Below are 22801 nucleotides of genomic sequence, written 5' to 3'. Positions count from 1 at the left end.
TTTAGGTGGTTACGTTTTATTGCGTCTCCATCAATATAATGTCAAATCAAATATGATCAAATAATGGTAATTATGCATAATTAAACTGGTTAATGCATTATTTGTGAATTGCACTTATGGGTCCATGTTTGTGGGTGCAACATCCAACAGGTGTGCCCCTGATTTAGAAAATACTTGCGTATATAATTCAACACCACTACTTTGATGCCGTTTCTTTTCCACTAACTAAGATAAAGAGCTGTCATGGTTGATACTATTTTTAATAATTAGAAGATGCCTCGATTTGTCACTTATAAGGTACTTCACTTTTATCACTAGACATACTAAGAAAAAAAATATTTAATTTATTTTATGTGACATGCTTTCCCTTTTATAATATCTGATTTCTCTTAAAAACAATTTTATCTTAGCATCCCAATTTAAGCTTAATATTGTTTTTTTTACCACATTATTCTCTTTTTACATTTATTAAGCAATGATAAAGGTGGAAATTGATAGTTACTTATTTTTAAATTTTTAAATGACAATTATTTGGATATTATATTTTTATCAAATGACAAGTAAAATGGATCGAAATAGGTTAGATATGAGTGGTCTTGTCAAGCAATAAATTGTCTGCTTAATAGTGTAAGAAAAAGCAAATTGATGTGTTTCACTTTGAATGTGTCAAATATAAACCGATTTAGTTAAAAAGCATAATTCCAAAACTCAAAAGATATGGAATATCATGAAGATACTTTCATACTGTCGTACAGGTAACTTCTTCTAATCTTTTTTGGCCTTTATCTTTCTCTCTTTTCTCTTCGGAATATAATACCAAAAAAGGGGAAATGAAAACTCCAGGAGAAAACATGAGAAACGTTTGTTAATAATTAACAAAGTGAAATAACCTATCTATCTTTGTGAGGCAGTGATTAGTAAGGACCGCGTATATTTTACCTTTTTCGGATTCTATTGTTTTTGTGCTTCTTCGGCCAAAAAAATAATAATTTTCATGTATATGTAATAATGTTAATTCACTTTTAACTTTTTCATGTGTTTACTTCTTTATATCTTAGACTCCTTTTGTAAAATATTTGATTTCGCCACTCGGGCCTAAACTATTTATTCTGTCAAGTAAATTGTTACAATGAAAAAGATAGGAGAGAAGGTTAACTTGTAGTAATCATATATATTTAATTTGAGTTACTTTTCATTTGAATTTAGTTGAATGATATACATTGTTGATATAAAATATTTTTTTTACACTGTTTGAAAAGAAGACAAATTACCTGCTACGATAAATAAACATAAGGTTAATCTTTCCTATTTTATTTTTTTAAAAATGGTGTTGAGGTTTATGAGGAGAATAGCTGGAGGTGTTGATAGAGAAGGAAAGTTGATAAAGAAAGGGGTGGGGATTGATTGATTGATTTTAATTGATGGAAAAGTTGTGGACAATGGGATTCTTCAAACAATGGAGTACGAATGAGACAGCTGCTTGGCCTTTCGTTTAACGCTTCCTATCTTTTCTTGCTTTATGGCTATCCAATAAATAAAAGGGAAAATTACGCAAATAAGCAAAAATATACTAATTAATTAACTAACATAACTCTAGTTTGAATTAATTAGGGGTTGCAGCTCAATTTTAGATGTAATCATGTCATTTATACATATACAAATATATATATATATACCAGTTACATATATATAATTATCTGATAGATATACATATACAGTATGCTTCTCTCGCTTGCTTCTCTCCTCCCTCTCCCAATCTCGCTCGTCTCTCTCCTCCCTCTTCCAATCTCGCTTGCCAGATATACAAATACATATGTTACCAATTACATATATACAATTATTTGACAGATATACATATACAATTCGCCTCTCTCGCTCGCCTCTCTCCTCCCTCTCTCAATCTCGCTCGCCTCTCTCCTCCCTCTATCAATCTCGCTCGCCTCTCTCCTCCCTAGAACATGTAGCTATGAATCGTAAATAGCAAGTTATACCAATGGAGCATAATTAAGTTATTTTTAAGTGGTTATATGCGAAAATTCCCCTGAATAAAAATAAAATATCTCTCTTTCTATATATATATATATATATATCAAATAAATGTCATATATTTTGGATATACACTTATTGTATGTATATATATTTTTTATATGAGTGTCAATTTTCGATATAAGTATAAGATACAAATTATGATTAAATTATAATTTGTATTCTCATTTTATAACTTGTAATTAAAATGTCTGATCATTTAAGATTTTTATAAAAGAATATTTAATTTGAAGTAAATATCTTATGTGTATCTTTTCGGAAAAGGGCCTAAAATACCCTTGAACTATTGGAAATGGTACAATATTACCCTCCGTCTACCTATTGGCCTCAAAATACCCTTAACATCTACCTTTAGGTCCTATATTAACCTTCTTTTTAACGGACCCCAATTTAAACCTAATTAATAAACTAATTAATGACGTGGCATTCGTACATTGGTCATCCTATAATTAATCAAAACTAATTTAAAAATCCACCCATTCCCAAATCAAATCGACCCGCCCCAAATCAAATTCCAATTAAAAAGTCCCCACACTTCACGATCATGGCTCGTCTTGCACCGGCCAGTTGCGTGTGCAGAAAAATGAGAATTTTACAACTCTGGTAGAAGCATCCGGCGAACATATCATCAAACACTTCACTTTCATTTGGCCATTTCAATTCCATAACCCAAATCTGGAGGAAGAAACCGGCAAACACTGCTTAACTTTTCTGAATTGTTTGGTATATTTTATGTCAAGGTTTATACTGATTTTTTATTGTAGATTAACCTGGTGTTAGTCCTTTTCTTTTAGTGAATTTCCATATTATGGAGGAAGAGTGGAAGCACATGCGTACCAAAATCTCAGATTATTAGCCATTTTTAGTCTATAGCATTTAGTGGTTAAGTTGCTTGCAGATTTTGAGTGATTATCGGAGAAGATTGTTAATCAATATTATTTAATTTGCAGCAAAAGTAATATAAATCGCATAATGGCTACTCTGATTGATTCATTCTTCGCAGATTTGGAGGAATTAGATGAATTATCCAATAATACACGTGATGTTCACGAAAAATCGTTATTACGATGATTTTTATTTTTGGCTTTTAATTACGATGATATTGATGATCTAGATAATGTTTCGAAGCTGCAAAAATTACGTAGCTACATTGATATAATGCAGAAAGTTGAAGATGCTATAATTTTCGTGAGAACTCCAAAGGGAAAGGATATGGGTTAAATAAATTTGGGGCTGGTCGATTTGATTTGGGAATGGGTGGATTTTTAAATTAGTTTAGATTAATTATAGGATGACCAATATATGAATGCCACGTCATTAATTAATTTATTAATTAGGTTTAAATTGGGGTCCGTTAAAAAGAAGGTTAATATAGGACCTAAAAGTAGATGTTAAGGGTATTTTGAAGCCAATAGGTAGACGGAGGGTAATTTTGTACCATTTCCAATAGTTCAGGGATATTTTAGGCCCTTTTCCGGTATATTTTTTATATGAGCACCGGTCCACATAAAAAGCATAATGTACCACATATATTTGATGTTCCTACCTATAACTCAACTAAAAATCAAATCAAAGTCCTATCATATTATGGTTTTCAAGCCTGCTTGAATGACTTTATGACTTATTTTTGTTATTTTATCTTAAAACAAATGTTTATAAGTATTTCTTTTATTTGATCCAAACACTATAAAATTACTTTAAAACTATTTTAATTTAAAAATATCTAAAATAAATCAACTCAAACAAGTTATTAATATGCTCAAAGGGTTGTTATAGCAAAATATCCATCAGGAGTCGCGAGCGTTTCGTCCCATAGTTGGGCCTATGGGTGGTAGCCCAAGAAAATAGGGATATGATTTACCAGTCCGCTTGCCAACAATTTCATAGGGATTTAGGACCCGTTTGGTCCCAAATATATTTGAGAAAAAAATTGAGAAATGGTGTTTGGATATATAACTTGTCATTAATTGATAAATATATTTGTCAAGTATCCCAAGTTCCCAAAGACTAAAAAAAAAAAAAAATTGGGCTAAGTTATAGTATTTGAGAATATTTTTTTTAAAAAAAAATTACTCCAAACTTTAATATTTTATAAAAAATACTCATCATTTGTTAATTTCAACTAACATTATTTACCAAATTACTATATTAATAACTAATAACTAATCATCTTTGCTACCTATACAGAGCATGACAAAAAAAGAACATTTTATTTTTAATAGGTAAAAATTTATCATGAATCAATGACAAGTTTGAGTGTGCAAAGTTTGAGTGTGCGATTAATGTATTGCTCTTGCCCATATTGTTTTTTTTTGTTGTTGATTGTTATCAATTATGTTATAAGGTTTTTGACGGAACATGTTCATTATAAAACAACAATACAAACTTAAAGATATTTTAAATATTTTTTAGAACTTATGAGTATAAATCATATTTTTTGAATAGTCAAATATTTATTCCAAAATTTATGACCAAACATATGATGATTTCAACCAAAAAAAATTTCCAAGAATATTTTAAAATTTGGGCCAAACACTAGCTTAATTTGTACCTTTTTTAAAAAAAAAGTTCAACTACTACCCGTCCTCCGCTTATTCTTCAAAATCTTTGTTCGGTATAAAGTAACAGAGATTTTATGTCTCTTATTATATTGTATGTAAAATCCCCATAAAGGTTTATTTATTTTTGGGTTGATTTTAGATTAAAAATATATAATTTAGATTAAGGTGCTATGAGCCAAATAAAATAAAGGTACCATAAGTGAGACATCAAGCCAAAATAGATACTATGAGTGAAAGGCCAAGTCAAAATCAAACTTCACTCACTCAAGGTACCATGAGTGGAACTCCCCCTCAAACTCCAATTTGAGACAAAAATATCTAAAGTTTGGCCTTGTCATCAAGGCTATAAGTTTATACAAAAATGTGTTTTTGGCAAGACTATATATTGAAGCCTTGCCACAATTTCAGTAAAAAAAATAAATGTCCCGTGTTTTTCCTTGTCAGGTTCATAAGTTAAAGTAAAAAATGTTCAAAGTTGATCTTGGCAAATCATACCAAATTTAGATTAAAATGTCTGATATCTAGGGTTCACAAGACCAAATTTTAGTCAAAAAAATCTAAAAGCAAACACAAATTTTCAACTTCAGTTATGTATGCCTAAAGTTTGCGATTCTTTTTTTGACTTTTGGTATAAATTAAACGATAGTCACAAAATTTAACAGAAGGATTGACCACTGTGCAAACGATAGTAGTTTCTTTTCTAAAAATTACTCTAAATATGATTTTTGATGAATACAATTAGATAAATATCATATAAATATATTCATTAAGGGTGAAATGCTTTATCTTTACACCATAGGACTTAACAACAAAAGTAACCTTTCATTTTAAGTCAAAGGGAAAATACACTCCTTTCAAAAGGGACTCAACAATAAATTTGCAAGCATGTCAATTAATAAGAAGAAAGCAACATGCATACTCGTTAAGAAAACTTGTAAAATACGGCAGTTTCTCCCTACCAATTGCTAATGGTTTAGGATCACACCGACCATATCCAAACAGCCAAACTCACATTAATTGCGCGGCCAAACACTTTCACAAATTTAAGTAACCTTTCACCTAAAGCCACCCAATCAACATAAGTATCTATAATTTCTACCACATACAATCACTGGCTTTAAAATAAATACGTTTATATATATTTCTCGGTCATTATTGTATATTAACTAATCAATAATTTTTTTTTATTGATACTAATTTAAGTTTAAATAAAACTCTGTGTATATGCCTCTTTAAGTTTGAAATTTGATCGTTATCTGACGTATACTCAAGATGAATTTGGCTTCATAATACAAACAAATACCTACTACATGCACGTGCTTATGGCATGATCCGTTGCATATGGAACTGTGATAGCGTTGCGTTACAGTGACAAAATTAGGCTGCATGGATTTTGCCGTTTGGGTTTATTAGTGGTACTAATTACAAGTTGACTAAAACATTATATTAAGTACAATTAATAAAATTAGAAGTGTTTTAATGTGACAGCAAATGACTTTTTGCGTGGATAAAATTGTATATGGCATCACATCAATTGGGCCCTAGATGAGTTAATCTCATCACTACAAGAATTAACCATCACTATCATGCTTAATTAGTACTTATTATTTTGTTGTTTTGGAACTAATCCAAAATTTAAGGTTCTATATTTATATGCCATACATATATAACATGGATGCTTCCACTATAATGGAAATGCACGAATATGTAATATATATATAAAATTTTGTCTACTTTTTCAACATAAAAACTTTGTCAAACATCATCAATTTGATAATGTCCCATGTTAATAAACTTTGAAGTTCAAGATTTAAAGACAACCTTCTTATTCATTAATCAATTTAGCGTTTAGGCAAAACTCTTCTGTAAACCCAAAGCTTGCTTATTGTTATTTTATCTAATAACCTTTTTTTTTCTTCGTGAAAGTGAGAAGCAATTCAAACAAAAATAATGTAAAAAACTAACGATTTATTTAAAATTAAATGATTTTTATACATAATTAACTACATAAATATGTTCAAAAGGATACCATTATCTTCTACATTGATACATTTCATTCATTAATATATTATGAAAATATATCTGATGAGAATAAAATATATTTTCATAACTTGAATTTCAACTTTTTTAAATGCAAAATTAATATCATACGAACACAAATAAATCGAAGAAGAAAGAAAGATTAAAAAAACATTTACAACTCAATACAATTTATAAAACATATACTATTATTTTCAATCACATTTGATAAATTAGCATACCGATGCCTAACTTTCTTAGAAAAACAAAAACTCAAAAGAAAATAGTGCATGTGGGCTATTTTATTATATATTTCGAGTTTAGTGAATTTCGACCCCTCCAATTTATAACTTTCGAATTTTCCGCCCTCCAATTCTCCATCAAACAATAACATCATTACATTACCCTTGTTTCTCCGCTGAGAAGCTCTTCTTCTCTCTCTACCCCTCTCTTACAGTTCTTTCTCTCTATCTCTTCTCTCGATCTTTACGGCTTCAATATCTCTACCTTTTGATCTTTAAAAGCCTGGGTTTTTGTTGACTCCTCTCACTATTTCGCTACCAAACCTTACCTCTCGATTCACTTTAGGGCTTACAGATCTGTTTTTCGTTCAATATGTTTTGGAAGCTCACGCATCTGTCCTGTTCGCCGGTAAGTACTAGATATGGATTTATCTAGCTCTAATGCTTTACTTGTTGTATTTCAATTATATGAACAAATTTGCTTCTGGAGATTTGAATTTTTTAAGCATTTTATCAGTATTTTTTCCCCAATTTGTGTTGGATTCGTGTGTTACTTGTGTTCGAGTTTAACTTTCGTGCTCTGTGCTCATTTATGACTGGGAGAAATCTGGTGTAAAAATTTGTGGTTTACTTCTCAGTTTTGTTTAATTCGGTGTTGTTCGGTATATTTAATTACTGTAGCTTCACTTAACTTGATTGAGTAATTTGTTTTCCTTTTCCGTAACTTATAATATAATTGAAGTGATGATATTTTTTTGTTAAGCAATATTTGATGGCTGAATCAAGTTTGTTAGAAAATGCTGTGGGATTCGTAAGAGAATGGTTTCATGAAGCGAATTCAAGATCATTACGTTCAAATCCAAATATTGGAAGCAATTAGAACTGTTTTGTTGTGTATGTTTATTAGATAAATTCCAATATTCTATTTTTTCTATTTAGAATGTACAACATTGATGAGGGTCTATATTATTAGTAAGGTGTTTGGATATGGAGTATTCTCAGAATTGTTAATTCTTGATCGCATCGGTAATTGTCACCTGCTCAGCAGATTCTCTCGTTATGCAACTTTCAAATATGCGATGATCTTCGAGAGGGCACATCATTTTATAGCCCTTTTTATTGTATTATATGGAAAGTTGCGTTATTCTTCTCAATGTTGGGCCATTTATTTTGAGGCAAAATGTCTGTTCATCTTTCTTGTTGTTAAATTAACTGCAATATTTATTCATTATGTTTACTGATAAAAATGTGCAATCTTTATTTCGTGGCTCTGAGCTTTGATTATCATTCAAACTTGATGTTCTAACTGTTAAAATATATTGCCGTGTACATTAGGTTGAAGAAGTGTTAGACAAGGAAAACTTCACATTGGAAGAGCTTCTTGATGAAGAAGAGATAATCCAAGAATGCAAAGCTTTGAATAGCCGCTTGATAAATTTGTAAACTTCCTCGCAGCTTTAGCTTATTATTTTAAAATCTGCAGTGCAGTTGATGGTTTCAGTTTGATAATTAATTGACATACTGTTTCCAGGGATGTAATTAATATCCTTACTAAATATTAGTTCCATTAATAATTTCGAAGTTCATTGAGAGACTACGATTTTGTGGTTTCAGTTTGAGAGATAGAGCTCAGGTTGAGCAGTTGCTGCGATACATTGTTGAAGTGCCTTCTGAGGATGCCGATAGCAAATGGAAGTTTAAGTAAGTTATGACATAACCAAGCTTCAATTATCATGTCATTATTTATTAAAATGTACACGTTCATCCAATATTTGAAAATCTGGAAGTACTTCTGAATGCTGTTTCATGCTGTAGGTTTCCTTTCATCGCATGTGAGATATTCACTTGTGAAATTGATGTCATCCTTAAGACCTTAGTGGACGATGAAGAGGTACTGTACTCGCAAGATGTAATTTTATGCACAAAAGATGCAGTTGTTCTGCTCTGATAATTTGGTCATTTTTCTATTGTGGTGCAGCTAATGGATTTGCTCTTTTCGTTCTTGGAGACCGATCGTCCTCATTGTGCGTTGCTTGCTGGGTATTTTAGTAAGGTATACTTTGATTCATCTACATCTGCCGTGTATGAAAAAATTCCTTTGTGCTATGTTGTTGAAATGTCATTTGGCTGATATTTTACATGGGTTTGATGCACACAGGTTGTGGTGTGCCTCATGTTGCGGAAGACTATTCCACTTATGAATTATGTCCAGGTTGGCATGATAAATTCTATGTATTTGGTACTTTGTACAGGCAATTTATATTTGTAGTGATCATTTTTAGCTTCTTTTTTCCTATGCAAATGCATGATGTGCTTGCTAAGATATGTTTTATCTGGTTAAAGACATATATGCTAGTAGAAGGATAAGTCAAGGTGTGCGAAAGCAAAAAAAAAAGAAACTAACTTTGTTTGGGAATTGAGGCATATGTAATTGATTGATTTTTCCGGCTAAGAAACAAAAGAAAATATTGTTTGCCAATTGAAGATTATGCATGTAGAATCTTTAACAAACTCTAGGAGCAACGTTTAAGAAGTTTGACTAGTATGATGTGATGAGCTAGTTCTATTTCTAACACATAAAGATGAAGATTATATAGTTAGGCAGTAGTTCAAAAAGAAGGCTGGGGGATTGGTTTACTTGTTACATCTACATGGATCTTATGTCAAACATAACCTGACTGTCTATGAGACATTTTCTTCCTGATGATGAAGGTTAACTAAATAGCGTGATGTTAACTTATAGAATCTTTAACAAACTCTAGGGGCAATGTTAAAGAAGTTTGACTAGTATGATGTAATGAGCTAGTTCTATTTCTATCACATAAAGATTAAGATTATATAGTTAGGCAGCAGTTTGAAAAGAAGGCTGGGGGATTGGTTTACTCGTTACATCTACATGGATCTTATGTCAAACATAACCTGACTGTCTATGAGACATGTTCTTCCTGATGATGAAGGTTAACTAAATAGCGTGATGTGAACTTATAAACACAATGGCATTCTTCATGTTATTTTCATGTTTGAAGCAACTTTATTTTTAGTGGTAACCATTGCATCTCCTTGATGCCTTTCTAATATGATTCAATTACTTCACTAAAAAAATTGTGGTGACTTCAATGTTTACTCAACTATTTACGTTACAACTTACAACTATAGATGGAGCCCCTCTTGGAATAAATTTTGCTTCAAGCCTCTTGATTATGTGAGGTATATTGGAGAAATGCTGACATAGAAATGAAGTTGATTTTATGTAGAGCACAGCTTTATGACACAGAGATTCTAGGTGTTTATGCTTTTTTTCCTCTTCCCCCTTCTAATAATCTGTATTTACATTGTTTCTTTTTGGTTGCAGACCCATCATGATGTTTTCCGCCAGATGGTAGATTTGATTGGTATTACATCCATAATGGAGGTTTGTAGCCTGGTTTTCCATTTTACCATTGACTACTATCTTTTTTATTTATGCTTCATTATTTGAAAATAGATTGAGAATTACTTAGCAAGAAAAACATTTTTCTCTGATGAGCTTTTTCTTATAGGTTTTGGTGCGACTTGTAGGCGCTGATATTTACCCGAACACCAAGGATGTCATGCAATGGCTGGCTGACAGCAATTTATTAGAAATGATTGTGGATAAATTGAGCCCCTCTGTAAGTCCAAAATAGATAATGTTTTTTTTTGCTTTGGTTATAGTGATATATAATATACTATGATTGAAATTACATAGATTGTCTATATATTGGGCATGTGGACTGTGGTGCATTAAGTACCGACGATTTTTCTGACATGATTCTGTCATTGTATTTTATCATTTGTTGTCTCCCTGTTTAATGTTATTTGTTGACAGTTTACTAGTGATCTATTACTGCTTGATTTACTGGTTTAAATGCTGGTTTGTTGCTTACTGAACAGTAAACAAAGCGTGCAATGACTTCCTTGACTTGGGAGCAGCAGGAGCGGTGATGTGCTTATATAGTTGATAGGAATTTTCTACTTTTAAGGCGCTAAGTTAAACGAAATTCCATCCGATTTCAGGAGATAGGACATACTACTATAGTTGATAGGAATTACCAATACCGGAGGCACTTAAATTAGATACAAAAACCTCTCAATTTTTTAGTTGCATGTTCCTTTAAGCTACACTGTAGATCATTTGAACTGGCTTTATTTCTGCCATCCTTTTCTTAATGATTGCGGATCACAGTCCAGATGTCAGGATGGCTAAATGCGATTGAATGATCTAGTCTTCTACTAAGTTGCTTTTGGCACACTTAGCTTAGAACATTTTTGATGTTGTGTTCTATTGTCCAGAGTTCTCCAGAAGTACATGCTAATGCAGCAGAGACTCTATGTACAATAACCCTAAACGCACCATCTCCTCTTGCTACTAAGCTATCCAGCCCAAGGTTTGTGGAACTTCCCTTGATATTTCCCTTAAAAGTTAGTTTTTTTACACTGCTGCTGATAGTAAATTATCATTTTTATTTCTACTGAGAATGAAATATCATCTGCACTTGTGCCAAGTAATTTATAACTGATAAGTTCTACAACTTTCTTTGGGTGTAGTTTTGTAGCAAGGATATTCAGTCATGCTCTTGAAGACTCACACTCAAAGTCCGCCCTTGTCCATTCATTATCTGTATGCATATCTTTGCTGGATCCTAAAAGATCAATTCCATCTCCCATGATGTATTCTTACCGCTGCCAGCATGTTTATGAGTCATCTGTGTGTGTCAATCCTGAGACTATAAGTGCAATGCTGCCCAATTTCGGTAACTTTCCTGTTTAGAAATATGTACGCATATTTGAATTGCGGCATACTTGTTCAAATGACTTTCTACCCTTTGGAAATTATATTAAAATTGTGTAGAAAGTGTGGGTAGTAACTAGTAAGGAAGTACGAACGCACAGAGCCATCAGATAACAGGCCACAGAAGAAACATAATGCTAATATTAGTGATTTTTGCTGATGATTTTTCTGTCCCATCTCTCATTATGAAAGTTAATATATGTCATATTTGACACAGGCAACTTGCTAAAGCTGTTGAATGTATCATCTGATGACAAGGTTCTGCCTACAACATATGGTGAACTCAGGCCGCCTCTAGGGAAACATCGACTAAAGGTTTGCTTATTTGCATCTTAGAGAAAAAGAGTTAATCGTTTTTGTATCCATACCCAACTTTATAGCAATCCCTGAGAAGGATATGCCAAGCTAGAAGTTCCATTGCTATAGCGTTAGTTAATAGTTTTCAAGGATCAACTGTTCTTATGTGTTGCAAGCAGTTGTAAAGTCCACTTGTAAAACTTGGTGGATTTGTTGTCATGTATTTTCCAACTACTAATCTTTGGCTAGTAGCTGAGAAAAGCATACTGACATGAAATCACATGTAATGCCTGTCTGCATCCACGAGGACTGTATTTATTGGGTTGATAATCTCGGCTGATTCTTCTTTTGTTTGTATCTTAGACCGGTTTTCTTCTTTATTGTAGATAGTGGAATTCATTTCTGTGCTGCTAAAAACTGGCAATGAAGTTGCAGAGGATGAATTGATCAGTTCTGGGACAATTGAGAGAGTCCTGGATCTCTTTTTTGAGTAAGATTCTGCCTATGCTCCTGTACTCTCGAACACGGTGTACAAAAGTGATTGATCTTGCATTGTTCACTTTCTTACTTGTTTCTTGTTTGATGTTCTAACAAGTTGGATAATTGCTGTATAGGTACGCATTTAACAATGCATTGCATCATCACGTAGAGAGTATAATAAACTCATGCTTGGAAAGCAGAAACAGTGTCCTGGTCGATCATCTTTTTGAAGACTGTAATTTGCTTGGAAAAATTCTTCAAACGGATAAACAGCCCACAGTTTCTGGCAGTGAAAGTCAGGTTGATTTTAGTGAAGTAACTGATTTCCTTCTCTTTGATGTTTATAGGTCTTGCAAATTTATGTCCTCTTGTTCTTTTATTGTTGTCTCTACTTTTTCTATGGAATATGAATATTCAATAATAACCTTGTATTCTCATTGCAAATAATGATTTAAAATGTTTAATTGTGCTTTTCAATTGATGCAGCCCACTTTTCCTGCTACTGGTAAACAAGCACCCCGACTGGGTAACATAGGGCATCTAACACGGATTGCTAACAAACTTGTACAGTTGGGAAGCGATGACAATCGCATTCGAGGACATCTAGAGGTGAGTGCTACGGTGATAGCCTTAAAATTTGTTACTCATACGTTTCATGGAAGTTTGATACTGAAGATTTCCAAATCTAATTGCCAAAAGGTCCTGAGGCTGTAACTGTTAGAACTTACTATGTATATCTAAGCAGTTATTTTCTCAAGAGAGCTCCATGATGGATGCGGACAAATAATTCTGAACATACTATTCCCCAAAGTAGAAAAAAATGTATAAGATTGAAGCTTGGTTTGTATTTGCGTTCTTGGGGAGGACGCAGTTCCATGGTTTTTTACTATTTATGATTATAAATAAGGTTTTATTTAAGCAACAACAACAACATACCGAGTATAATCCCACAAAGTGGGGTCGGGGGAGGGTAAAGTACCTTACCCCTACCTTAGAGGTAGAGATAGAAAGGCTGTTTCCTATGGTTTTATCAAGCATTTATTTTTTCTTCAAGAGTTGATATTCATTTTGTTAAACTAAAATCCACCCTCATTTTATTTTAATGGCTGTATATTTTGAGTTGAGGGTCTATCAGAAACAACCTCTCTACCTTCATAAGGTAGGGGTAAGGCTGCGTACACACCACCCTCCCCAGACCCCACTTGTGCGTACACACCATTACTTTTCTCACTTTCTATCGCTATTGTTGGCTTTTGATTATAATTGTGTAGCTGGGGTTGGCGCAAGATGGTTTTACATAGTATTCCCTTCAATTACTTTTATCTGGCATATGATTTTGTGCACAAGTTTCAGCTCCGCTTCTGCTAATGGGTTCTCTTTACTCCAGAAAAATATGGAATGGAGTGATTGGCACACTACTGTCTTACAGGAGCGTAATACACTCGAAAATGTCTATCGATGGGCTTGTGGGTATGCTTCTGCCTCTTCTGATTTAACTTGAACTTTTTGGGATGTTAGATTTTGATTTCTGTAATATGAGGTAGACCGTAACAAAATTTTGTTTGGATGAAGCAATAACTTGGGAAACGTACCTGCCATATTTTCATAAATATTATCACTGCCTCTAATAGTGGAAGTACATAATTTAGAAGAATAAATGAAGAGATGTTGAGGGTATGAGAGAACAAAGATATTTAAAGTAAGCAACTACTTTAAAAAGTTCTCCCATATTATTTCTCTTTAGACAATAGACATACTGTTGGTGTCATAACAAGCACTCTCTTTGTTACTCTTTGTAGTTCAATGTTTGAATTTTCAAATATTAGGAGGGATTTAGAAAAATAGGTCAGAGAAGAAATGGCTGGGTTAAGGTTGAATAAAGGGGATAAAGATGTGCTTTGTTGGTCTCAAGCTGACATGAATTGTCCTTTTATAAGTTGTAGTACTGCTTAGATCTCTTACAAAATGGGCTGGTGGATTTCAACTGAATTTCTTAAAATCAAGAAGTGAAAAGCACCTTCGGAAATATACTTATTAAGTGATTGTAAGATGAGCTTATGCTTTTTCACCTCCTCTCATAGGCTTCCTTGGTTTCTGCAGCAAGTACAATAGCAACTATGCCTCAATCCCTAGCTAGCTGGGGACGGTTAGCTGTGTGAACCCTTAATAGCATAAATGCTCTAAGGGTTCTCTAATAATACATACTCCAATGGTTATATCTCTAATATACTAAAGAGTTTTCTAGTTCGTGTCACCTATATATGGATTTTCAACTTTCTTTTTTGTGTATAAGCAGCCGGCCAACTGCATTACTAGATAGGACAAGAGACAGCGACGAGGAAGATGTTCATAACAGAGATTATGATGTAGCAGCTTTAGCAAATAATCTGAGCCAGGCATTCCAGTACACCATATATGATAATAATGGCGCTGAAGAGGTAAGCATTGTATACCTTCTAGTTTGAGGATTGAGGGGTGTTGTTGTCTGTTGGTAGAGGAGGGCAAAAGGAATCCATGATCTCAGGGACAGTGCTCTGCAGCCCCAACTCAGCTTTTGGGCTGTGGATTGGGATTTAGTCTAGCTTTTGATTCCTTTGTGGTTTTTCTTGCATGTTAACAGGGTCATGGAGCTCTTGATCGAGATGATGAGGTAATAATGTTTTCCTTAGTTAACTTGTCTTCTTTTTTGATATGAAATGGAATAGTTAGATAGCATGGCGAACTGAAGACGAACTTGTGTGATATTCACTTATCTATTTTTCGGTATCATATGCCTAGTGTTCATCACAACGCTACATTCATGTTACTGTAGGATGTATACTTTGATGATGAGTCTGCTGAAGTTGTCCTGAGGTTGGGAGATGAGCAAGGGAGGTGAGTTCTAGCTGTCCTGGCTACAAAGTTATTATCATCTGTCAGTTTCTTGGCATCTGGTATTATCTGCACTTTTTATCATGTATAACAGTTTTTTTTTAAAAAAACTTTTGCAGCAATTTGTTCACAAATTCGGATTGGTTTGCTTTTCGAGATGATAGAACTGGAGATGATTCCAAGAGTACCTCACCTACTGAAGTGATGGAAGACATTAACCTTAATGGAACAACAAATGGTGGTAATAGCAATAGTGATGATGAGGTGGTAGTTGGAGAGCAGGAGGAATTGACTGAGAGAAAATCAGATGTAATGCCCAGTTCTAGTTCAGATGCTTTTAATGGAGTTGGTGGAGCCGATTCTGCTAATGGTGGAGACTTCAATCAACAAAAAGATAAAGCAGATGTGTCAGGTGATGGGGGTTTCTTCCATTTTGAGAAGTCAGACAGTGATGACCCATTTGGAGACAGGCCTATACCTGAATGGGTTGCATGGGGAAATGGCTCAGTTGGTGGATCCGTGAATCCCTTTGAAGATAATGGTGACTGTAGCGGAAATCTTGCAAATTCAGGGGAGGCAGTAACTCCCTCGATTAGTTCCACTTCTTGCAGTGGTGGAGAGTCTATTCCAAATGGCGTATCTACATCTCCTGATTCTAACAAAAGTTCATCGGGATCTGATTCTAGTAAAAAAGCAGCAGCCCCTGTGCCTTCTTTGTTTGAAGAGGATGTTGAATTTGTTGGTGTAGAATTAGAGGGTACTGAAAAGGCAATGGAACATGCTCTTAAGGAAGGGATTGTTGGGGAAGCGGCTCCATTGAAAAGGAGCTTAGTCCCTAAGATGCCAGAAAAGGATAATACAGATGAGGGCGGGTCAGGAGTGAAAGAATTCAATGATGCAAACTATTGGAGAGTTGACCAAGAAGTCACAGTACAGGAATAACTGGGGAATTCAGTTGACCTTTATCTGAATTTAGAAACACAGCTGATACGCAGGGTACTCATTTTCAGTTTGGTGAGACTATACAGGCGTACAGTGTACTTTGTGTTTCAATTGGGATCGACACAAGGATAACATATTGGTTGTTACTGATTTTTTATTGTTCCACTCTGTCCAGGTTTCCTTTTCATTAGTGAAAATTTTGGTTTCTCAATTCTCAATATGGCATATTCATTCGAATTTTGGAGTCTTGTAGTAGTTGTATGGATTCTGGAGTTATTTCAATTATCAATAACACTCTTTCTTTGCTAACTATCCAGTTAAAGGCACATTTGTGGGATGCTGATTGAAACGACTATCGTCCTGCTTGTCTGTCTCATGCTATGATTGGAATTTGGATGAAATTGTTCTATCTTCAGCGTGGGGGTTTCGATTGAATAGAGTCAAGGTAATTATATATAAAACCTGCCAGAATAGTCCATAGTTCTAGCAATTGGGTTAAATGTAGTAGGATGACAAGGTCTAAATGATACACTTCTGGAAATGTAAAATTTATTTTCAAGAAGTTGTGAAACAAATTTTTTATTTGAAGTTAAAAACTTGTGTTAACTTGCATACTTCAAATCAAGTCGTTCTTATAACTGTTTTGTCTAAAGGTGATATGTAAGCCAATTCATTCATAGGGACGGGATAAGGGCTAAAGAAAGAATCATAGATCAAGTTCTCAGCCGGAACTTCTAAATCACAGGTTGAGATTGTAACTTAATTTAAATACATTAATTTCAGGTCGGCTTAATCAAAAGTAGTAGCTCGAATTCTTACTGTCTTTAGTCTGAAGTAGCATCATCAAGAATATCTTACCTCGGAGCTATGAAGTGAAGAGTTCAAATATGCGTATAGGTATCGGGTAACCCCTCTTTCGGGCTACAGACGCTTCCGTACATCCCCGAATGTACTCTTAACTACTAAGACAAATTCCCTCCCACCTCAAATATTTTGAAAAAAAGGATAGTGGTGTAAGTATATTAATTTTACTTAAATACTCAAATTATGATATGTTTCAAATAAATATATAAACACATAATAACGTTTTTTATTCAATATTTTTGAGTCATATTGAACTTTCTTGTGTGTTCACAAACTAATATATAAATAAGTTAATCACATAAAATATGTTTCTTTCTATAATTATACACATCATCAATTATCATCAATTGAAATATGTCTGAGGTTTTATGACTTATTAAATCTAATACATGTAACTAAATTCGCCTTTTCAAAATTTTGAGTCTCAAGTGTTTAACAAAAACACTATTTACTTAACTTGAACTAAATATTCTGTCCTTTTCTTTGAAGGACAATAACGTAATTACCTGTTACGAGTAACCACGGTAAAAATACTAGAATTTTACCATTCTATGGGTAAAGAGATATATACGTATATATCGCGAGTTGAGACAACAATATCTCGGGAGAAATGGGTTAACTTTATCCAAAAAAGATTTTTTTAAAAAAAGAATAATTAGAGTCTAGAGACGTACACGTCTAATTGTGTTGCCGTTTATGCCCCAAAATAGGGTGGGGGTGGGGTCCGCCACACGAATTGAATTGTCACCAAATCTATGTCGTTTAGTGGTCCCTATCTTAAATAACAAAAAATTTATATAACGACTATTTTTAGCTCAACTAAAATTATTTTCGATTTTAAAAAAAAATAAATATATTACTAGTATATACATAAAATATAAATAATTTATATCTTAAGTATGTTAGACATCAATTAGCATAGAGTTCACTTATATATTTTTTAACAAATATTTTGTAAGAAAACATATATTTTTGTAATGAATACACGTACGTCTATTATTTGACGTAATTTGATTTCAGATTTTAGTAGAAAGAATTTTCTGAATAGTTTTTGCATATGCAAACAAATGTTTCTTATAACAACTTGGCCCTCATGTGGCTTAAGGAGACAAAACATGTATAACTTTGATTCAACGACAAAATGGTAAAATAAGTCATAGTTTTGGAAACACAATGTTATTGTTTTGAGCTGAATTTGATGAAACAAAATTAAAGCAGAACATGACTACATGAGGAGTTTGATCATTCAACGTGTTTGTAGGATCTCATTGAAAAACCCCAAAAAAATAAATTTAAATATTGGGATGATCAAAATTGTTGCCTTATATTATGGTCTTCTGTTCCCAATCCATTGACCCAAGTTTGCCCCTAAGATTAGCTATTTAGTTTAAAGAAATAATCACACATTAATATTTATAGAATTAAATTATAACTATGTGTAACATCTGCGTGTATATATTCTAATAATCTCTTCAAATTTAATTTATACAATTAAATTAGGTATATTATTATTGTTGTTGTAATCAACAGAGAGTGGCCTTTTTATGAATTAATCTAGTAAGTCCTACTACTATTTCCATTTTAAAATAGTAGTCACATATCGTTTCTTGAAGTTGATTGGATTAATTTTCGTATCTTAATTGAATTGATTCAATGTTTTAAAGTTAACATTTTAATATTCAAAAACTACATTAAAAAAAATATAAGTTGCAACTCTTATATATCAACATTATGAAAAAAATATTAATTAAAATTGAAGCGACTTAACTCTAAAAATTAACTATGATAAAATTTTGGAACGAAAGAAATAGTTATGATCACATTTTTCAGTTGTCTGCTGATGTATTTGTTTACAATGTTTATTTATTTGGGGTTAAGGTTGTTTCATTTCTACAAAAACAAGGGGATCCTATATATGCTGAGTCGACAACATCATGTTCAAGCTTATGGGATTCAAATTATTAACCAATAAATGATGCATTATTTCATAAACTTAATTATTAAGAGTACTGCACGATGAGCTGCATTTTCAGAGGATAAACTAATAATGTTAGTAAGTAGTTTTAGTCAAATAAGCTATTAATGGGTATAGATTAGCCAACTTTTCTTAGAATTAATGTATAAAGTTACGGATTTAATAGGTACATAATAAATTTGATCTTATAATATAACTCTTTTTCGAATAAAGTATAGCAAAAGCTTAATGAACCGAAATAGGCGATCCTTCTTGTCCAACACCCTCACGTGTGCACCTGCAATGCAATCGTCAGGTTGTTTGTTTTAGATAAAGTACATATGCTGATGAGACGAAACCAAAGCCTGTCCTCACCTTTCTGTTGCTTCTTCATCGGGATCTGTTCCAGTTAAACACTATACGCGTAAATAAGATTAAGCCATGTGTTTTTTTTATGAATCGGAGAAACAAAGGGTTGAATCATAATACTCTGAAAATACAGAATCCCCTGTATTCTGATTTAAACTTCGTAAGCAGAAGACGAGAGTATTGATGTGGAAGAAATACATATAACAAATTCACACATGAATAAAGTTGATGTGTTTTTGATAAAAAATACCACCACTAACATGTGGTTACATCTTAGCAAAATATGGTAAACAGAACGATCACTACATTATTTCCAACATAAAGAAAACTGAAACATCCTCAAAACATATCCAAGTTCTACTACTAGTGCCCTTTCAAATTACATAAAGCAGTCTATGATTTCTTAGGAACTCAGAGGCAGATACTTATTCATGACGTAGACAAGAAACGATAATTTTATTCGAAAATGCTAAAGGATCCATCCTGCCTGGTTTGAAGAATCTAGACAACATTGAGGATTGGCAGGTCAGTGAGCCATTTCCTGAAATATAAGATTTTAAGCATTAATCACAATGTGCCAATTCCCTTAGTAATGAACGTCATAGAACAAATGCACAATATATGTCTTAACAATTATTCTTGAAATCTTCGTAAAAAGACAACAGTCGCATGAGGAAGTATTCAGTTACTAACAATTACCTTGTAGCATTGTTGCCAGATTTCTTCAAAATTGTCAGTCTTTTTGCAGTCTTGATGAAGTCACTGCATTAGAAATCCGAGGAGAACATCGATAAGAACGTTTTACTAGAAAAATATCTTGACATGAATGAATTCAAGAATAGGAAGTACTGGAAGTAATAAATACACCTGAATGGTTCATCTCCAATTTGTTTAGATGCACCTGTTGCATCTAGATAGAGCACACGGGTCACCATATCTAATCTTTCCATCTCAAACATGTCTGCAAGTCTTTTATACAGCTCTGCATATGATCCTAGAACTGAGAGATCAAGAGTACGTCCTACGTCCTCTGAATCTAGGAATACTTTGCAGTGATCAGTACTCGTGCCAAGTTCAGCTGCGTGATAATCTTTATTCCAAAGAAATGTAGTGCTTGATAGACTTTCTGAAAGGCATTTCCAGCCTTGAGAAATTCTTTCAGTTTTCAATTGTGCCCAATCGGAGTCTCTTTCTGCTTGGACTTGTGGAGGAGCATGAGTAGCGAGGACACTTGACATTTGCTGCTCAGTGAGAATTGGTTGGCCAAAGAGTAAAAACCGAGGTGTCTTCACATTATCAGCTTCCTCCATCTGACTAGACGTACCCATGGTAAGCAAGCAAGATACATTTTCATTGCTCTCTTTTTGGACCTTACTTGTGCCAATAGGAATTTCAGAATCAGCATCAACTTGTTGGGAAGCGGGTGGTTGTAGCACACCTAACTGCAGCTTTTCGCTACGGTGGAGATTTAATAAAGGTACTCCAAATTGAACATGCCTGGCTCCCTGTATGCCTGCAGTACTGTTGTCAGATGGGTAACAAAAAGGACTGCTAAACCTGAGGGGTTGCCTGAAAATGAAGGTAATGGAAATTGGCGGTCAAGTGCAAACTCTTGTGGCAAACACAACCGTTTCCTTGGTGGTGAGAAGTGTGACAAGTTAATGTCGGGCATATTAGAGACCAATTCGACAAGCCATGGGTTTACAGATTTTACATTCTGCAACAAATCTGGTTCATCCCATGTCACCTGCAGTATATCACAGAGAGAAGTTTATAAACAAAACTACAACTAAATGTTACCACTGGAGACACTTTAATGGTACTGCACAGCATAAAGATCGATCTTAGTATTGGTTTCTCAATTATTCGAATATCCCCTTGCTAAATAGGAAAGAAAATAAAAACAAATGAATGTAAATAACACAATATGTCTTTACTAAGTTAAGTACCATTGTTAATAGATACTAAATAAAGGGTTAGAATACACATTAGTTAGGCAGCATTAAGTGAAAAATGTCATGCGTTTGATGTAAACACCGTATGCAAGTCAATTCTTTTTTGTCCAAGAGCTATTTCAGCTGGCAAATTGACATTGATAAGCAGTTATACATTGGTCCATACAGAAAACTGAAAGTGGCTGCATTACCTGAAGAAGCCGCCACGGTGAATGAGGCCAGCGGATGGGGTCAACAAGCTGAACCGAAGATATACTTCCCATGAACCAGCTGATCCGAGAAGAATCCTCAGTTTCAAAAGCCATTTTGAACCTCATCCCTGAGCACCATTGGACTCTCATTGCAGCATGCACAGAAGAGGCCCTAACACAAAATTCTGGAGTGCTTGCACCAGGGTAGTAAACAATTTCAAAAGGCTGGCCACTAGCAGCGAGATATGAAGCCCTAACAACTTCATCAGGGCTCACTTTTCCCTTACCTCTAAATCTCCCACCATAAGAAATCAGATTTTCATTACTACAACTTCTAATCATACTGTTCTCGTCTTCCGTCAAAAATCCACCATAACTACCAGTAGTTGAGTTCCACCCTAATTGTGTTTCCGGCCCACCAATACCACCCCGCTTTACCCTGCGAATTCCAACACAAACCTCATCATTTTCTGCCTTGAGGAACACAACAGAGTCCCCTGCAACCAGCTTCTTCTTATTGACAAATGCACTCCAACCACTAGTCAACAAATGCCTCCTTGGCGTGCCCCTATAAATGTGCCTAAAATTCCAGGTTTCACCATGAACATCCTTTGCCTTTACTACTTGGACAGGCGGATCAGCTTTGAGATCCAATTTGGGGAAAATTGTCTCTGCACAATACCTCGGAGCTGAAAAACCACCCCCATTATTCGCATCTGATTGAGTCAATGTCTTAGCAAAGAAAGTAGGCTTCTCAGTTTTTTCAACCACACTGTCATCTTCAAAGTCTTCAACCGGAATAAGCCTAATTTTCGCATAAACTTCATCAGTTTCAGTGTCAGCTAAAAACTTCACAGCATCAACTCTGCATAGAATCATCGCAGGAATTCTCGGCAGTAGAGTGAAATCAACATTTGTATATGTATGCTCAGCATGACCTTGTGGGAAATAGAACACCTTAGAGTTCACCGGAGGAATTTGCACCATACTTCCTGTACAGGCATGCCAAAACTGAGAGTCCACACACTTCTCTTCCACCACCTCCATTTCACCACTCCTACAATTTTGCAATACCAAAAACCAAATTCAAGAAAAACAAAATAAATTACAGAAACATAGTGCAATAAACCTGCACAATTCCCTCTTCAAGCTTTAAAAAACTCCTACATGATGATTTCAGAAATAAAATGAGACAAACGT

At 33.9% G+C, this 22801-nt stretch overlaps 1 protein-coding gene and 1 pseudogene across 1 annotated transcript; one reads left to right on the top strand and one right to left on the bottom strand.

Annotated features, from left to right (window-relative positions):
- Nucleotides 1-7025: 7025 nt before the first annotated feature.
- LOC125807312 (uncharacterized) lies at nt 7026-16577 on the top strand. The gene is made up of 19 exons (XM_049487011.1): nt 7026-7277; nt 8204-8307; nt 8483-8569; nt 8684-8759; nt 8847-8921; nt 9027-9080; nt 10221-10280; nt 10408-10518; nt 11180-11274; nt 11435-11640; nt 11896-11993; nt 12362-12465; nt 12590-12755; nt 12942-13064; nt 13843-13925; nt 14752-14893; nt 15076-15105; nt 15268-15329; nt 15446-16577. Exons 1-19 carry the CDS (start codon nt 7242-7244, stop codon nt 16266-16268), a joined length of 2535 nt encoding a protein of 844 aa, XP_049342968.1. The 5' UTR covers nt 7026-7241; the 3' UTR covers nt 16269-16577.
- A 3167-nt stretch (nt 16578-19744) lies between these two features.
- LOC125807313 (auxin response factor 18-like) lies at nt 19745-22661 on the bottom strand (annotated as a pseudogene).
- Between the last annotated feature and the right edge of the window lie 140 nt (nt 22662-22801).

This window comes from Solanum verrucosum, unplaced genomic scaffold (genome assembly GCF_900185275.1).
Source record: "Solanum verrucosum unplaced genomic scaffold, falcon-dt-bn FXZP01000183.1, whole genome shotgun sequence".
Lineage (NCBI taxonomy): Eukaryota > Viridiplantae > Streptophyta > Magnoliopsida > Solanales > Solanaceae > Solanum > Solanum verrucosum.
The sequence above is the reverse complement of the archived record's forward strand: the minus strand, read 5'-3'. Positions and strand labels throughout refer to the sequence as shown.

Bases quoted from the DNA above. Each gene is read 5' to 3' on its own strand.
- LOC125807312 (XM_049487011.1), top strand. From the start codon at position 7,242: ATGTTTTGGAAGCTCACGCATCTGTCCTGTTCGCCG. The intron at 8,922-9,026 runs GTATACTTTGAT...TGATGCACACAG, and splicing joins TTGCTGGGTATTTTAGTAAG to GTTGTGGTGTGCCTCATGTT. The intron at 15,330-15,445 runs GTGAGTTCTAGC...AAACTTTTGCAG, and splicing joins TTGGGAGATGAGCAAGGGAG to CAATTTGTTCACAAATTCGG.